Here is an 18,785-nt window from a genome sequence, read left to right as displayed (position 1 = left end):
GGTATTTCGAGACGCTGAGTGCAGTAGACAGGTCCGGTGTAATCACGTTCTTTCTGTCCTTGGCAGGAAGGAGCAGCCTCCACGTGGAGCTACTGAGAGGAGAGAGGGGCTCAGTGGTGTGAGGACTGGGTGTTAGATTACAAGTGTGCGTAATTAGCGTGGGTTATCTTCATTGGAAAATAAGCCATTTATTTTCCAATTTAATGAATAAGCAGCTTCCAATGAACTCCGGTAGAGAGATTTGCTTTCCAATTTCAGTACTTAAGTTCTGTGTTCTTTGTATTAATGGGTTGTTTTTATGGCCCACCTTAATGTTTTTCTTACTGTTCTCTATTGGTGTAACAGAATTTTAGGGATGAAAAGCAACTCCCGAGGTGATTCACCCTGTCTTTTAAAAATAAAAATAAAAATTAAAATTAAAAAATGGGAAGAAAATACGGCCCAGAAGGATCCTGGGGGATCCTGTGACTTATCCAAGATCTCATAACTGGTCCGCTGTCCACTGGACCATGTCCCTAAGTGTATGTCTAACCAGCACCAGAAGGGCTGTAGCCAGACTCTGGGAACTGCCCTGTTTGCCCTGGACTAGCTCTGCTTTCCTTCTGCTCCCTGGTTTTGTTCTGGGGGCTCTCTCCCTGCTGGCATCTTACTTACGTAAGCATTGCCTCTGCTGGTAGAACACTCTGGTCTGACCCCTGGTCTCCAAGCCTCCCTGTCCCCTTCCAGCTCCAGGCCAATCTCCTGGCTCCCAGCCCTGCCTTGTGTGGCCTACGACCTGGCATGCCATCTTCTCTGCTTGGCCTTACGGCCTACAGTGAGTCCCTGGACTGACAGCTTAGACCAAGGGCAGTCAAGTCAAGGGTTTCTGGGAGTGGCCACCCTGCTTCCTCCCTCCAGAGCATCGGGGCTCAGGAGGTGGGATAAAATGGGTCCAACAACCCAGATCCCCTGATCCTTAATTTTGGGCCTTCTTCTTAATTTTTTAAATTAATAAAAACTTATTTTTTAGAGCAATTTTAGGTCCATGGCAAAGTTGGGTAGAAAGTACAGCGTGTTTTCGTAGACCCTCCCTGTCTGCATACAGTACAACCTTTCCCCACTGCTGGCATCCAGCATCTCAGTGGTACCTTAAGTGGGTATCTGCAGAAGGCAATGGCAGACACGTAGTAAATTTCAGGTCACTTTGCTCTGCCTGGGCATTCTCTGGTAGTCTGTCCCCCAATGAATTTCAAATTCTGTCTTTCCAAATGAATTTCAAATTCCAATTGACTGCAGTTGGGTTACTGAGGTTGGGGTCCTGTACAGCCTTGGAGCTCCCCTCTGAGGACAGGGAGGAAAGGGAGAGAGAAGGAGGCAGCTTAAGGGTGTCCTTATGAGCTGAGCAGATAACCCAAAGGACATCTACCCTACCATGATATTTTATAATCCAAGGTCTCCTATAAGTTCTCTGGCTGCCTCTTTTCCAAATCTTTTATTAATATCGGCCCCAAATTCTGGCAATTGCCAGAGGTTCATCTTCGGACCTTCGCTCTTCCCCTTATTCTCACTTTCTTGGAAAGAGTGTCCTCCTTTGACTGGTGCTTCATCACCGGCTATGAGGTCCCCGACCCTCTGCCCCCCACACCCATGTAGACTTACTGGAAGTCACCACATCCAGAGACAAACATCTTTCCTCCGAGACTCAGTCCCCGCTTCTTGCCTCTTGATAAGTCATTGCTAAGTCTTTTTGCTCCTGCTTTGGAACACTCTTAGGTAATGGGACGTGTGGTACTGATTTTCTCACAAATAGCTACCTGCGAGGAAAGCTGGATAATTTGGAAGACACATGGGCAAGGCGCAGAGGTTCCCATGTTACCTTTTAAAACCAAGGCAATCCATTAATTTTCCATCAAGGAATCCTTTTATAATGGACACATGCATAAAAGTTGTGAAAACTGCATTTGGAACAGCACATTTAAACCGTATGATGTTGAGCCGTTGAATTTATGCATACTTTCAAATGTTAGTCTTCCAGTTTTCTAAGAAAAGCAACATTCTCTCTGAAATTGCCCATTATATAGGAAATGTGGGTGATTACTGCTAATTCACATCTGTACCATCACCTAGATACCGAGTTTGGGGGTTTGGTGAAGCCCACTGGTGTGCGCTGATCAAAGGTTATGTGTATGCACACTGTGGAAGGCATTTTGTGGAAGGCATTTTATATAATTCCAAACAATTTAATAAAAATGTAATTCGACTGGGAAATCTTCCGTCGGCCCTGGCAGAGTGCAGATAATGTTCCAGATTAAAGAGCTGAGGCTTTGTTCATTACAGTCAAACGATGCGAGTGTGTGAATTACCATTTCCTTGCCGTTGGTCTATTTCAAGAGTATGCCATTTTCCCACTATGATAATAGGCTACATTTTCTTAAAATCATTTGATTATGATTGGTCCCGTCTATTCAGTTTGCAAATAAAAAGCTTTTGTGGTGATAAACTAGCTGTTTTAAAATAGCCTTCATCTCTGGTTCTGCTTTTGAACTGCTACAGGTCAGACTCTGCGAAAGGCTGACAGAAGCCGGTCGTGCTCGCAGGAGAAAAAGGAGGTAAATGTGTCACTGGTGAGGGTGGGTGGGAGGCAGCTTTGTTTGAAGGGAGCCTTCCGGTGAATAAGAATGCCTGGATCTCCTACTTGTCTCTCTCTGAGTCTCCAGCTTGAATCCTGGTCCAGAAGATATCTGGCACCTTGAGGTCTCAACCAGAGTGTCACTGGTAGTAACAGTCTCTTAGGAAGTGTATCAGTTAGCTTTGTCTGTGTAACAAATTAAACCCATGTTTTAGGGATGTCAGCAACAGTGCTTTTAGGTCATGATTTTGTGGGTTGGTAACGTGGGCTCAGCAGTTTTGATTTCAGCTGGGCTCACTATGCCTTTGCGGTGAGGATTATGTCACCTTGGGGATGGGAATACCATGGCTTCAACTCTGTTTTATTGCTTTCTCATCCACCAGCCAGCCAGCCAGCTTTGTTCTTCTGGGGGCTCAGGGGGTCAAGAGCATGAAGAGCAGAAGCTGTAGCCCCTCTTGAGCCCTGGGCTTGGAACCAGCATGGTGTCCCTTCTGCCAACTTGGTTTTCTTTAAAGCAAGTCACACGGTCAGGCCAGGTTGGAGGGGTGGGAAAGTAGGCCTCACCTCTGCATGGGAAATCTACAAATACCACGGCCATTCTTGAAACCTGCCCCACTGAGCCCACCTGCCCTGTGCCCGGCAGAAGGGATGAGAGGGACACAGCTCCAATCTCACGGTGGGCGCCGTATAGATGGAAGGGATGTGCAGTGGGGTCATCATAACGCCGTGTGAGAAGGACAAAGAGAGTGGAATTTCAGTACAGAAAAGGGCTCACCTGACTCTGCCAGTGATCTCCAGAAACGCAGGCAGAAAAGCCGATATGCAGGCTGCCTCTTTAGAATAAGCAGCAGTTTTTCGGGCCAAGTGAAGAGCATGGTCAAAGTCCAAGTCAGACATGGATAAGGAAGGTTGCAAGATTACTGAGCCGATGGGACGCCTGGGTGGCTCAGTGGGTTAAAGCCTCTGCCTTAGCTCGGGTCATGATCCCAGGGTACTGGGGATCGAACCCCACATTGGGGGGGGGTGTCTCTGCTCAGTGGGGAACCTGCTTCCTCATCAATCTCTGCCTGCCTCTCTGCCCACTTGTGATCTCTGCCTGTCAAATGAATAAATGAAATCTTAAAAAAAAAAAAAAAGATTACTGAGCTGGAGGGTACAAAGTAGAAGCAAGGACCCAGAGGATACCTCAGGGTCCTCTGATCCAGTCTCAAGCTCACCGGAGTTTGAATTTGAGTCTTATGTAGCCACAGATGGGTATAGGGGAATAGGGTGTGAAGGCACGAGGCTCATCTTAAGTATTGACCAAATCTTGAAATTCGTCCTGCGTCCTCTGAGTTGGCCTCACCCTCAGCCAAGTGAAGCAGGTTGGGGTTGGACCGCAAAGGGCCGTGGGTGCTTTGCAGTGGCTGTCATCCTGTCCCCTCTTGTCTCCTTTCTCAGCTGTAGCCAGAACAGCTGGCGTGGGTTTCCTTTTTATTTAAGCCACCCGCCAGGGACAAGGGCTAGGACCTTGGTGCTGCTGAAAACATCTAAATGTCAGCCCTGATGGCCATTCAAGAAACTGAACCAGAGTGGATTCTGTCACTCCTTCCTGGTAGGAACATTTTTCTGGAAGCAGGAGCTGGTGTGCATATCTCCCACAAAGTCCTTCCCCCTGGAAGGACTACCCCCTTGGAGGGTAGATAGAGCTGGAACAGGAGTGAGCACAGGCCCCAGCAGGCTCCCAGCCCCCTCTTGGTCAAGTGACTTAGCGTGGACTCCCCCAAAGCCAGGAACGAAGTATTTCAACCTAACTGAGGCTTTCGGTCGCAGAGGACCATCATGACATTTATCCACTTGAAGACATTGGCTGGAAATCGACAAAGCAGGGCAGCAGGAAAGGAGATATTCACATCCCCCTCTGTCTTTCTCCTTGGCAACAAGGACTCCCTGATTGCTGCTTTCCTGGCTCCTCCCATCATGCCAGTTGCCCGAGAGTACTTCACCTCCCTCCCCTTCTGCAAAGTGCATGCAACGAGGGAAAGAGAGTGGAGATGTTTATCACAATTTCTAAGTTTCACCCTGAAAGAGATTTAAAATGGTTTCAGGCCTTTCTGGAAAAGAGGGTGCTGACTCTCTCAACAGGGCTTTTGTTTGGTTAGAGAATCAAGAGAAAGAGATAGCAAGCTGCCAGGATGCTCATCTTGATCTATGAGAACATGCTTTTCCTGCCCACTTCCTCTTCTGCAACCCGCACCCCCATCACCTGTGAAATCTCTACTTCCTGAGACTCATGCCTAACGCAGGATGCTAGGTAGAGATCAGACTCTGTCACCATGAAAGGCAAGGGGAGGGCGAGCTGGTTGGAACAGACAGACAGGCGCATCATGCTGCTTCGGTGGTGAGGTGACACGGGCCTGGTTGCACCAGGGCAGGTGAACATGTGATTTCCTTCCTGGGTCGGGACTGGGTAGTTCTCCATGTGGTCATGAGCCAACCCGGCAAGGAGAGGAGTAGAGGCTATTCGTAGTGAGCTCGGCAGGCCAAATTCAGCCCCAAGGTGTGTTTTATTTGGCCCAGACCCTATTCCTTTAAAAAAAAAATTAGCTGTCCACATTTACAATTTTCCCATAAAAATGTGCACTTCTGGCTTCTTTGATAAAATGGAGAATGACAGCAGAGGCCTTATTCCCGTGAAGTAACGCTGGGCCATGGCTGGTGTGTGGGAGCCCTTCATTCTGCCATCCCTGCCCTCCACACACATACACATACACACACACCTGCTGAGCATCAGACAGGTGTCAGCAACCGCACTGTGACCAGCCCCATGCCAAGGGCTTTGTTTCAGTGGTCGAAAACATTGCTGCCCGTTAGAGTCACCCTGGAGCTTTTTAAATACCCTGAAGTTTAGGCCTTTTTCCAGACCAGTTAAATCAGCCTCTTTGGGGGTGGGACACCCCCCCCCACCCTGCACCCCAAGCCACAGTTGAGAACCAGTGCTTGGTCCGTATTAAGTAACCCCTGGCTCTCAGCTCGGGTCCTGCCCTGGGCAGTGCATGCCTGCATCGCCCCAGGACACCCCAATTCTCAAGCCCTCCCACAGACACAGATAAACCCCCATCAGGTGCTGGAGGAGGGAGAGTGGGCTTCCTGGAAGAAACCACGTAAACCGAGGCTTTGGAAGAGCTCCAGTCCTTTCAGAAACATGCGTCTGATGGTTAACTGGAAGCCGGTAGATACTTTCCATTTAGCTGGTAAAAATATTCTTGGCCTTGTCTCTAACAAGTATTCATGGTTTCTGCCTGTGGAGATTATATAGTGTTTATGGCCCTTGGTCTTGAATTATTCATGATTTTGAAATTGTGGTCATTGTAGTTTACTCAAAAATCATTAGGAAGTAAATTTATCACACAGTGTTTAAAAACGTGGAAAAGAAAACCACAAAGGAGGAAAAAGATCTGTGTTCATCAGCCCCCCAGCATCCATCCTATTGCCCGTGGCACTGTGGGGCTCATGGCCATGGCGCTGGGGACCACACAGAGCTACTCGAGCCCCACAAGACGGAGTTAGTACCCACAGTGTACTCCTCCTGCCTCAGATCCCGGTCATATGACCTTGGCTGATTCTCTTGACCCCTCTTGACCCCTCTCACTGCCTGTTTACTAGGCAGTAATGCTTTAAAGTACCCTGCACAGTACCAGACCCGTAGTAAGCATTCCATAAATGTTAGTTGTTACATTATTTTAATCATTTCTTAGCATGTCTAATATTTAACAGAGAGGTATTCGTGTCCTTGGACAGAGAAGGCGCCCGATTGTACTTCTGCTGAAGGGATGTCCCTTGCTCCAGCTGGACTGGGAGCTGATTCCATCCTTCCAGTCTCCCAGCTGTATGCCCCTAGGCAGGCTAGATCCAGCTCCCCTACTCTGAATCAGTCTGAGAGTCTCCAGTGATAATGGACTGCCTTCTTTTGCAGCTGATTGGAGATTCTGAAAAATGCTCTTAACAGCACACTGATCTGCTGAGCTCACTTTGTAAAGGACTGCAGAAATCGTTTAACTCAACCACCAAGAAAATGTTAAGCTTTCCCTTTGCATGCACGTACAAGCACACACACTTGTACACATGGACACATGCACACTGGCACGTGCGTGCGCGCGCACGCACACACACACACAAGTACTTCCTGCTATTAAGCAAAGTCTTTCATTGCAAGGACTAGAGACTCCTTCCATCTTTGCCATGCAAAAAGAGGAACTGGAGTACACAGTGAAGGAGGGAGTCCAGGATTCCGGCTGCCTCCAGGGATGGGGAATGCCCGATGACCCTCTCTATACCATCATGAACATGCCGTCGCTCCTCTCTGCTCTATGCACCTCATCACTGTCTTGCTCTTCCCTCTCTTCCTTCTCCTTCCCTCCCTCCCTTCTCCCAGTTCAGATGCAGAAAGAGAGTCTAGTCTGATTGACCTGGTAGTCAGTACCAAAGGGTATTCGGGGGACACAGTGCTCCTGCTATCAGCGCCGCAGATACCCTCTCAAGAAGCAAACACAGTAAGCAATGGCGGGTGTGTCCTTCCAGAAATCTTGCATAGACACGCAGCTCTGCAGAACAGATCTGTCCCTCTTTGTCCCCGTGATAGCACAACAACACATGACTCCTTTTCCTTGGATTTTTTTTTTTTTCACTTACTACCATGTTTTGGAAAGCATTCCATAAGGACATGTGCTCAAACCTCATCCACTCCTCTCTGTGGCTGCGTAGTGCTCCACTGTGAATTCACAGAAGCACAGTCCTTTCTCTGAAACCCTTGGGGCCAAATGTGTTTCACTGTTTCAGAATTTAGAAAGTAACACCATCCCAGTGTGGTCTGGGACAACACCCTATGATCAAACACATTAACGCATCTGCAGGGAAATATGATTATTCATACTAAGTAGGATAAACAAAGGTTGTAAATTTCGTTGTCAGTTCTGATCTGGTCTGGTTCTGTTACCAAATAATGCATGTAAGGGAGTGTGGACCTGTCCGTAGAGAATGTTACCGTTCCTGGTTGACAGCTCTCTAGGCTGTTAGGAGAATTTGCTAGCAGAAGCACATTTTAAAGAATACCCTCGAGCAGACATCTTTGTGCGCGTGTCCAAAGCTGAAATTCTTAAACGTGGAATGACTGACTCAAAGAGTATGCTCTTTTTAAAAACGGACATTGCCACTTGGTCTCCCAGCAGCATGAGAGGCAAAGCTTTTGTTCCAGGCCACCCTATAGCATGCTAACCACAGTGAAGTGTGGCTGTCCACACCAGGACCATTCAGTGGCCACTCCCATATGCTCTCCAGTCCGCTTTTCTCAGGAGGGAGTAGGAGCAGGGCGGCTGTCCGGAGAAGGACTGGGAGGCATGTCCAGCACCTCAATTTCTAAAAGCCATTTTTCCTGGGCCCTTGGCTCTGAGCACCTTGCTTGACTGGTTGCCAGAGCACCAGTGGGACTAGCGACTTGTAAGTTTCAGACTCTCCTGACGTGCAGTGAAGAGACCCTTCCCCTTCCTCATTTCCAATCCCAGGCTTCTTGCCACTTCAGCCTTCTGGGGGAATAGAACATTGGTCCTTCCATATTTACAGATCTCAACCCCTTTGTTTAAAAATTTTAGAAATTTTTTTAAAAAGTAGAAAAAAATTTTTTTAAATAGCCGAAGAAGAAGAAGAAGAAGAAAGAGTGGGGGAGGAAAAAAAAAAAAAACAACAAAAAACAATGCAGGCTGATAGCCCTATATTACAAGAGCCTGTCCAGTGTGACAGCTAACATTCCAAATCTGTACTTTTCCCGGAATGAAAGCTTTTAGTTCACATTTCTGGGCAGAGAAGGACTAAATCCATTTTTCATCCAGTTGCCAACCACATTCCCCGTTGCGAAGTTACAACTGTCAGTCTTTTGGCCCCTTGAGGTCTTGGTCTCTGCAGCTCTGAGGATTTGGAGGTGGGGGAGCCCTCATGACACTGACAATTTCTGATCACTCCAGGGCAAACAAGTCACATGTTGGGGTTCGAAGCCACTTAGCAAAGTAGTGGATCCTGGGAACGCTGGAACCAAACAGCCTGGATTCTTAGCCTACCCACCCCATCACTCAGGCCAGTTGCCTATCCTGCCTGTGACTTGACTTTCTCTTCTAAGGAGTAGGGATCATAGAGAGCCTGCATCAGAGGGTCGTGGGAAGAATTCAGTGATTTAATATGTGTAAAGTCCTGGCAAGAGTGCTTGGCACCTACTAGGAGCTCAGTAAATGTTGCATGCTGTAATTTAGGACTGGCAAGGGCAAAGTCACCTGTTTATTTAGAAAGCTCATCCCTTCAGAGTCAGAGGTGGTTGAGAGGTCTTACCACGGAAAAACAGGCCACAGGTGGGCCGGTGTTCCTCACCCCTTTGCGGGTGATGGAAACTCACTGCACCAAATGCCAGCCTACTCTTAGACCCCCACAGTCAGGCCGGGAGCCCAGGAGACATGTCCACAGATACAGTGCCCGTAACCCACGTTTGACAGCAGGGCTAAGAAGCATGCCTCGGAAAGCAAAGAGAATCAATTTCTGATAAAATGCCAGGAAGGAGATTGGCGTGTCGGAAACCTTTCTGGTATCAGCTTAGCTTCCAGCACAAGATTAAACTCTAGGAAAAACCCATCAGAGAGCCGCAATTTGTGACCAGAAAGAGATAATGTTGACAGCTTCCCCTTCCTGGGTCTGTTTTGGGTAAACAATGTGCCCTTCAAAAGAGCTTCATCAAAGTTTTCTCTATTTCCAGATCCGAGGCATAAAATTGCCTTGAAAATGTCTCCCTCTACCTCCCCACCCCCAAATTCACTTTGTGGAATACAGAATGTGGTTAGAAATGAGAATGATGCTAAGAGAAGGAGCTTCCTGTGAATGCCTCTTGAAAGGCACGTCTGCTGGGGGGAAAGGGCCTGTGGACACTTCTGGAAGAGCAGGACAAGGGCCATGTCAGTGCCAGGCCACATGGGCTCCAGCCACCACTGCTGACTGTGGGTACACTTACTGTCCCCTCGCTGGGCCTCCATTTCCTCTGTGTCCCCCCAGTCTGACAAGGGCCGTTGTTTCTGTGACCCCCACTTTCTTAGGGTTCCATGGGCTGTCTCTCAGACTGTTCAGGTGAAGGGAGCCTTCCTCAAACTAGCTTCAGCCAGAAAGGGACTTCAGGTGCCTCACCTAGCTGTAAAGTTCAGGGGCGGACCACACCAGGCGTGGCTGGACACACGTTCTCATTCAGTCCCTCCAGATTCATCCATGCCCGCCCTCCCCGCCTCCCCCAGCAGGCTGTTCCATCTCAGAGCAAGCTGGCCACCAGTAGCCCCAGGTTCACTGCATAGAAGCAGGAAGACACGTTGGGGGGAAGGGTACAGGGGCTGGAGCCAGAAGGTCTGGAGTTGAATCCCAGCTCCTCACTTACTGTGTATCCACCCGCGGGCCTCAGTTTCTTCATACGTTGAATGGGGATACTAGCGGCACCCTCCTCATCGTGTCTTCAGGGGTACTCTAAGCAGTGTCCGGCGTGTAGTAAACCCCGAGAAAGTGACAGGTACTTCTTCCTCTCCTTTCCTCCCTGTCTTGACTATAATTCTCTCAACAGTGGCAGCCAGAGAGAGCAGCTTAAGACCCACGGCCAGCCCAGGGTTTATGGCATCCCGGTGACGTGGCTGGGGTGGGGGTTGACCCCATGGGAAGCACTTGCTGGGGAAGGGTGTTTGCCCAAAGGAGAATCAGGATCCAGTTCCCAGAAGAAGGCAGGGAAAGGTAGACAGTGAGTGGGCAGAAGGTCATAGCTGTCTAGCACACGGCCACCTTGCGGTGGGGACGGTGAGGCCGACAACAGTGCCGTTGTCAGGTCCTCATGAGACGCCATGAAGTGAGCAACCTTGTCCTCATCTTGCAAGTGAGGGCCCCTGGCTCACAGCAAGGAGGCAAGCTACCCAGTTCCCAATGCGAGTACGGGGTTACACTGGCACTGCACATTGTGCATACTGTGGAAAGTGGAGAGTGCCTGCATCTCCTCCAGGGGACCTCATGTGAGTTCTGTGGCCATCCCAAGCCTCATTTTCCTTTCTTTTTTTATTTTTAAGCATGACTTCCACTTTCCTTTTTTTCTAGAGGACGGTTTTTCTTTGGTCCTAGAGGACCTCGCTCCTCCATTGGGCTTTGGTGCCAGCCATGGGGTAGCTCCCATGGGTCACAGTTGGGGAAGAGGGTGTTCGGTCCTCCAGGGGGCTGCTCGAGTACAGTTCCTGCCTGCCTGGCTGCCAGGGGCCCAAGTCATGGGACTTCCCCTACAGCTTGGCAAGCAAGCACCTAGGCACCCGGAACTCTCACTTTGGAAATGTCTCTGACGGCTGTGGCCTCTACTGTGTTGCAAATGACGGATTTCTTAATGTCCTTGCATTAGGGACACACACTGGATAGCGTTGGTGTAGCAGATAGGCTGCATATGGCTGCAGCCTTTTTTGGGCCATCTTGAAAGTAAGGCCCCAAGGACAAGGATCATTTTCTTGATCTGTAAAATGGGCATCTTTGCCCCTTCCTCCCCAGTCTGAGGACTCAAGGGAGGTTGAGAGAGATGAACACATGAAGCCCAGCCCCACTCAGGTCACCGACTGGCTCTCCCACAGGCCACTTTCCCTCTTTTCCCCGTGGACCCTGTTGCCAGTTCAGAGTTATCCTGGAGGACCACATCCATCCTCCTGGGACCAAAAGACTGGGCATGTGAGTAGGGAGGCAGAGGCAATGACAGAAAGATCACTCCAAGACATCCTGGTCTGATACTTACTCCCTGCGTCCCCAAGTGCAGTTAATGACCACTGGATTCCAATCTGAGGCTAATGAAGAGAGTATGTGCCCCACCCCCACCCCCACTATATGATTCAGCCCAAAACTGTGAAGCAGATATAAGCAAATTCATTGACGTTCTCCACTTCTTTTCTGTTCCTTTTTTTTATCTAGAAACCTAAACTCTTCCAAAAAAATATTCTTTGGGAAGCTCATACTTTGTTGATGCCCCAGAAGATGGTTGGCACAAGAGAGATGGAATGGCAGGAGGGGTCAGGCACAGGGCAGGGGTCTAGCCCAGGCTGTCGGTGCTCGCATCCTGGCTCTAGCTGTGGTGGCTTTGGCAAGTTATTTGCTTCCGTTATGTAGGTCTGTGCCTCAATTTCCCCATCTGCAGAGTGGAACTAAAGTGGAGTACTTGTACATGTGTATGGTCCTCCCTTTTCCCCCAGGGGTGTCCTGTCCAGCTGTGCTGCCAGCAGGGGGCGCACCGGAGGCGGGGCTGGTCCATCCACACCCACCTGGCTGGGGCCACATTAGACATTTTTTGTCTCTTTCTGATTCCAGAGCTAATGGATGCTGACTGTTGAGAAATTAGAAAATATGGAAAAGGTACACCAATCCGTCATTATTCTACCACCTAGATCATGCCACTCACTTGCTTTCATGTTTCCTTCTGGCTTTTTTGTGTACACGTACCTATGTGTCAGGATTAGGATCGTGCTGTGGGACAATTAGAAATGCCTGCCTTCCAGGGTGCCTGGGTGGCTCCACAGCTAAGCGACTGATTCTTGATTGTGGCTCAGGTCATGACCTCAGGGTTGTGAGATCGAGTGTGGACCCTGCTTGGGATTCTCTCTCTGTTCTGTTCCTCTGCCCCTTCCCTTGCTCTCTCTCTTAAAAAAAAAAAAAAAGGAAAAGAAAAAAAGAAATGCCTACCTTCCATTCTTATTTTCAGCTTTTTTTTTTTTTAGAGTTTACATCGCTCATGCTCACTTTTTAAAAAAAAATTTTATTTATTTATTTATTTATTTATTCATTTGACAGAGAGATCACAAGGAGGCAGAGAGGCAGGCAGAGAGAGAGGGAGGAAGCAGTCTCCCTGCCGAGCAGAGAGCCTGATGTGGGGCTCGATCCCAAGACCCCGAGACCATGACCTGAGCCGAAGGCAGAGGCTTTAACCCACTGAGCCACCCAGGCGCCCCTTATTTTCAGCTTTTTATTTATTGAGCTATAACTTACATACAATAAAGTGGATGATCTTAAGTACATAGTTTTAAGAATTTGCGCAAGGGAGTACACCTGGAAATAGCCAGTTCTCAGTGGAATGTTCATCTTTCTAGACTTCATTCTATTTGTACAGTTCTATTCATCATTTCCATGGGGAGGTATTTGGCTGCACATAACAGAAAACCCAACTAATAATGGCCTAAATTGAGGGTCAGCAAGTTTTTTTTGTAAAAGGTCAGATTATACACGTTTTAGGCTTCATAGGCCACACTATCTCTATCACAGCTCCTCAGCTCTGTCATTATCCCAGGAAGGCAGCCAATTCAATATGTAAATGAATGGGCGTGGCTGTGTTCCAATAAAACTTTATTTACAAAGATAGGTGGCAGGCCAGATTTGGCCTATAGGCTGTAATTGGCTCACCCTGGATTGACAGCAAGGATTCGTGTGGCTCTAGTGGCAAGAAATCTGGAAATACCCTCATAAGAAAAACCTAATTTACATTCCTCCCAAAAATATTTGAGAATGCCAGCAATCTTGCCAATAGTGGGTATTAACAGCCTTTTCTGTTTTTGCCAATATTCTTTGTCCTCATTCCTGTGTTTTGGGTAAATGCTGCTCCCTCATCTTCCAGCTCAGTGATTTTCTCTCTGTCTGTATCTAGGCTGCTCTTCACTGTCTTTTGATCTTTTTATTTTGATGATTAAATCTTTCATTCATGATTTCTAATTAATTCTTCTCCATACTAGGTTATTCTTGTTTGATGGAGACAGTGTCCCCCGTTATCCCTCCAAAAGTATTAAATATACTTAAAATGTCTCTGTTTGCATCACTATCCTGATGTCTTTGATTGTTGTCCTTCTGTTAATTGAGTTGGCCCCTTTCTTTCATGGTGTGAGTTTTCCTGGAATGTTTGGTGACTCATAAGTATGTGCTACTTCTGTGTTCTGTGAGCTCCTGTTTTCATCTCTGTAGATGTATTTCTTTTTTTTTCTTTCTTTTCTTTTTTTTTTTTTTGCAAGAGAGTGCAAGTGGGGGAGGGACAGGGAGGAAGAAAATCTTGGGCAGGCTCCACACCCAGCCTGGAGTCCAATGTAGGGCTTGATCTCATGACCCTGAGATCATGACCTGAGCCGAAATCAAGACTCAGACATTCAACCGACTGAGCCACCCAGGTGCCCCTGAACGCATTTCTTTTTAGCTGCCAGTGATCGAGTCAGAGGTACGGAACTTGCTACGAGAAGTGTGGTGCTAATAGTTTGTCTTCTGAGCACAGGATCTTCCTTTTCCTTCTAGATATATCCTGCTTTTCTGTCCCAGAGACCCATAATCACAGATCGACAAGCTAGGTGGACCAAAGAGCTAGCTGTTAATGCCCTCACAGGAGTTTGCAATCCGTGTCTTTGAGCTCTGACTTCAGATCATCTCCTCTCAGAGAATGTGCTTCCTCCTGGTTTGGAGCAGCCCACGACTCCCTTCCCCTTTTGCAGCAAGCCTTCCCAGCTTCTGATTTGGCCCATGTTTCTTTTCATTAGCCCAGTTCTCTCTGCCATCCCTTTCTCAGGGATATCTCGACATTCTGACTCTACCAGGAGCACCCCTCTTTATTTTCCCATGCTCTCATGGACTTTAAATAGGGGCATTTCTGTGGGCTTGGGCAGGAGAGGTTGATGTGTGTACTTGCCCTCGGTCTTTCCAACTGAATTCAGTCTCAAAGTGACTTCCTGTTAACAGTTTTCTCCTTCCTGGTCATGTTCGTCTGAACAAGTTCATCTTTCTCTAAAAATACACTGTGTTGGAACCAGACTGAACATTCCAACTATGAACCGATCCACGTAGACTATAGAGATGGTGTGCACTTCTTAATAAGAACTGGATTCAGATACTAACTCTGCTCTCTACTCCATTGGCCAAGTCCATTGACTTCTCTAAGCCCCCGCTTCCCCACGTGTCAAATGGGAGGAATGATCATAGCACCCACCTCCAGGTTCATGAGACTATCAACTGAAATGGTACATCAAGAGTTTAATGTGGGGCTTGGCACACGGTAGGTGCCAAAACACGTTGCTTCCTATCCTCTTATTTTAAGGAATTTCAAACACATTGTGTGTGCTGTGGCTGCGGTAGCTTTCGGCAGCCACACCATGCTGTTAGCTCATACTAACCACATTAGCAAAAGGCCCTGTCTTTGTCGCATGAACTTGCCTCCAGCCAGACTTCTCTCCCAGTGCCTCTCCTTGTAGAGGACCTTTGCCTTGGCTGTGCTGCACTCTCTCAAGCTGTTCTCGATCCATCTCTAGCCTGTAGAAATTGATCTGAGCACAGATTTCATCATCCAGCTTACTCTGTGTGCCTCCCATCTGAATGTCATCTGAAGACTTCATAAGCAGCCTTCCACAGCCAGATCTAGCCATTGATAAAATGATGGCTTGGGATAGGATCAAGGACAAAACCCTGTGGCTTGCCACCTTTCAGGGGAAGAGTAATTTAGATGACTGCACAAAGTTGATTAATTTGTCCAGTTCCTGTAATCGTCTGTCCTTGTGGCTTGATTATAATAATAGTAACATTAGCAACCATGTATCCATTCTTATTTGCCACAGGCCAGGCACTGAGGTAAGCACTTTTCATATATTACTTTTATTATAACAAGCCTACAAGGGAAGTATTTGCATTACTTAGGACTCCGTTTAAAACAAAACAAAACAAAAACCTTTAGCTTTGGGAGAAGGACTGTATTACTTGGTTACAAGACTCTGCAGTGTAGGGGTGCCTGGGTGGCTCAGTCAGCTGGGTGGCCAACTCTTGATTTTGGCCCATGTCATGATCTTGGGGTTCTGGGATCGAGCCCTGCATCCGACTCTGTACTCATATACAGAAAATCTTCTGCTTGATTAGTCTTTCTCTTCCCCTTCCCCGCTCACTCGTGCATGCTCTCTCTCTCTCTCTCTAAGGTGAATAAATAAGTCATAAAAAAAAAAAAAGACTCTGCAGTTTGGCCACCTCCCAGAAGACAAGGGTAGGGACGCACCTGGGTGTCAAGAACGGTGAACCAGAGCCTACAACCTTCTAGGGTCCCAGAAAATCCTTCTTGGTGGCTCTTATCTTTAGGTCTTTTGGCATTTGTCATTCTTCGAACTTGGTACAAACCAGCTTTCTCTCCTTCTCATTTCGCCTGGCAGAAAGTTATCCCACGAGCAACACCTGAGCTCATGTTGCTCATTTCAAGAGATTCAAGAGCTTCCAGATCCTCCCTGAGCCTGTCAGTCCCAGTTCTGCAGGATTAGTGGCCCTGCCTGGGTCAGGGGCCTGCTCCTGGTCCAGGCACATGCAGTGAGCGGCAACGTCGTCCTGTCTGGACATGGCCTGTGGGAGTCTCAGTGCTGTAACCTATGGCCATGGAACAGGTCAACGTCCAGAGGCCCCCTGTACATTTTACAAATGAAAGAGAGACCCAAAGTCACACAGCCAGTAAGTAGAGGGACCAGGACTTGACCGTGGTTTTATCTGGTGCTAAAGCTCATATCCATACAACATGCGTTCCATACCCTGGGCCACATTGTCTCAGGATGACCTCTATGATGAGGTCGGTCAGGACTGGACAGTGTCTCAGGCCAGAGAGCTCAGGACCACCTTGTGTCATCACCACAGTCCAGCCCCAGCCCAGGGCCCTGAGATCCTTGGCTCCCTGATTCACCTGTTTCTTTAGTGACTCAGCAGATGCCATTACAGAACTCAAAGCTTTGTGGAAGGACTTAACACTAAAGAGTATAACCACAGATTTTGGAGTCCAGTAAAGCCAGATTCAAATTCCAGGGGTTTCACTTTTTAACTGGTGACTCTCTGTGCCTCAGTTTCCATAACTGTAAAGTGGAGATTATACAGATACCTACTTTATCGGTTGTTATGATGATTCAGTGAGATAATAACATGTAAACCCCATGTGGCCAGTGCAGAGTAATCGATTCTATAAATGGTAGCAGTTTATCAACTCTGGAACAAGGAGAAAGTACAGGATTCCAGAGGAGGAAGCCTGTAAATGAGCCAACAGGATAGCGAGGGGGATGTGTGTTGGCCAGGGCTTCAAGGAGGAAATGACGCTGAAGGTAGAGCAATGAATGGGTAGGAGGATTGGGGTATTGGGGTAACAGACAAAAAAGAACAGGTGCAGCACACACGTGAACATACACAGAAGTTCAGGGGGCCAGCAAGTAGTTTGTTGGGATAGAAGCAAAGAATACATACTAGGAGCAAAGGGGGTGACTGGGGCCCCATAGAGAAAACTTTGTTTGCTCATTCATACGTGGACTTTGCCAATATTTGTCAATTACCAGCTGTGTCCCCAGCACTGTCCATGGTCCTGTCGGTTCTGCAGTAAAGAAACACACAAATCCACACCTCACAGAGCTCGTGTCCTGATGGTTAGAGGTAGACCCGTAAATGAATAAGTGAAATATGAAGGGTGTCAGAGAAAAAAAATAGAGCAGGGAAGGGGATGGGGAGTGCTGGGCAGGGGTCCTCAGGAAGGCTTCCCTGAGAAGGGAGCAGAGAATAAAGGAAGTAAGGGGGAGAGAGCTGGGACAGAAGTCCCAAGGATGGAGGCTGTGTGGCTAAGTTAGCTGGGGGGAGAAGGGGCAGGGAGGGGGGATTCAAAGACACAGGGGGAAAGGCCGGGTCGTATAGGGCCTTGTGGCCATTTAGAAAGACTTGGGCTTTTGTCTGAGTGAGGAGCATTTTGAGCAGGAGGGGGCCAGAACCAAACATTTTAGCAGCATGAGCTCTCTGACTGTGTGTATGAGTAAATAGACTCTGGCGCAAGGGCAGAAGCAGGAGATCACTGGGGTCCCCTGGCAGAATCCCCGTGGAGGTGATGGTGGCTGGGATTGGGGGCGGCAATGGCGGTGCATGCAGAGAAGGGGCTGGATCCCAAGCACGGTGAAGGGAGAGCCACATGGATTTGTTGTTGGGTTGGCTATGTGTGGGAGAGAAAGAGGAGAATCAAGAAGGGCTTTTAAGGTCCTGCCTGAGCAACCAGATAACAAAGATTGGTTAATACCTGAAATGGGAAGGAGTGGGAGCAGCTTTTAGGGGCAAGGAATTCAGCTCAAAACCTCTCAAGACCTTAAGCAGGCTACTGGATATGAAAATCTGGAATTCAGAGGGAAAACCATGTCAAGCTTCATCTATCTGGAATGTGAAACCATTTATTTATTTATTTATTTATTTATTTATTTATTTATTATTTTTTCAGAGAGCGAGCGAGCACAGAGTGGCAGGAGCAGGGTCGTGGGGGAGATGTATAGGGAGAGAAAGAATCTTAAGCAGTCTCCACACTCAGCATGGAGCCGACCAGCAGGGCTGGATCTCCTGACCCTGAGTTCATGATCTGTGCCGAAATCCAGGGTCAGAGGCCTTAACTGAGCCACCTAGGTGCCCCTGCCTTTTTTTTCCTTTTTTGAGAAGGGAGGTAGGATGGGTCGAGGTTATTAGTAATACATGAAAACAACTTCCTTAAGAAAATTATTTTTAAGCTTCTGGATAGGGCTAAAATCCCTTTGTCAGTTCCTACCCCTCCCTAATCCCAGCCTCCCCCTCTGTTGTAACTGTTGTCAGGAGCTTGCCATGCATGCATCCTTCCAGACCTTTCGGTGTGCCTCCATATACTCAAGTGTATCTGTAAAATACATGTATTTGGGAAGTGCATGTATTCTAACAAAATGGTATCATAATGAATGTGCTGTTGGGCAATGTGCTTATAACTTGTAACTAGCCTTCCTGAACTACATGTTGGAGATCCATCCTTGGTGTTACAAATGAACCTAGGTCTTTTTTTTTTTTTTTTTTTTCAACTTGTTACAGTCTGGTTCAGCCAGACCATGGGTTATTTAGCCATTTCCCAGTGGGAGGGCATTAGCATTCTGTACCTTTCTCCTCCAGCACCTGTATCTTTCCAGAGGCTTCCAAGGAGTGAAGTGGCTTGGTCTGAGTAAATCGAAGCTATGCAGCGTTCTGTTTGGTCTTGTTTGGGTGGGTACTGCCACGTGGCCTCCCAAGGTGCCTCTGTCCCCTGACCCACCAGACTTGGCAGGTTTGTGACAAGGGGAGCCACAGAGATCTGTGTTTCACAGCAAAGCTCAGTGGC

General features: G+C 47.9%; 1 protein-coding gene across 1 annotated transcript in view; it reads left to right on the top strand.

Annotated features, from left to right (window-relative positions):
- The window catches only part of KIAA0556 (KIAA0556 ortholog), a 170,607-nt gene that overhangs the window by 15,744 nt on the left and 136,078 nt on the right, over positions 1-18,785 (top strand). Inside the window, 1 exon segment of the mRNA XM_032842700.1 lies at positions 2,533-2,588. Within this exon segment, the coding sequence (XP_032698591.1) occupies positions 2,533-2,588 (56 nt within the window).

This window comes from Lontra canadensis, unplaced genomic scaffold (genome assembly GCF_010015895.1).
Source record: "Lontra canadensis isolate GAN:19392208 unplaced genomic scaffold, GSC_riverotter_1.0 scaffold132, whole genome shotgun sequence".
NCBI lineage: Eukaryota > Metazoa > Chordata > Mammalia > Carnivora > Mustelidae > Lontra > Lontra canadensis.
The sequence above is the reverse complement of the archived record's forward strand: the minus strand, read 5'-3'. Positions and strand labels throughout refer to the sequence as shown.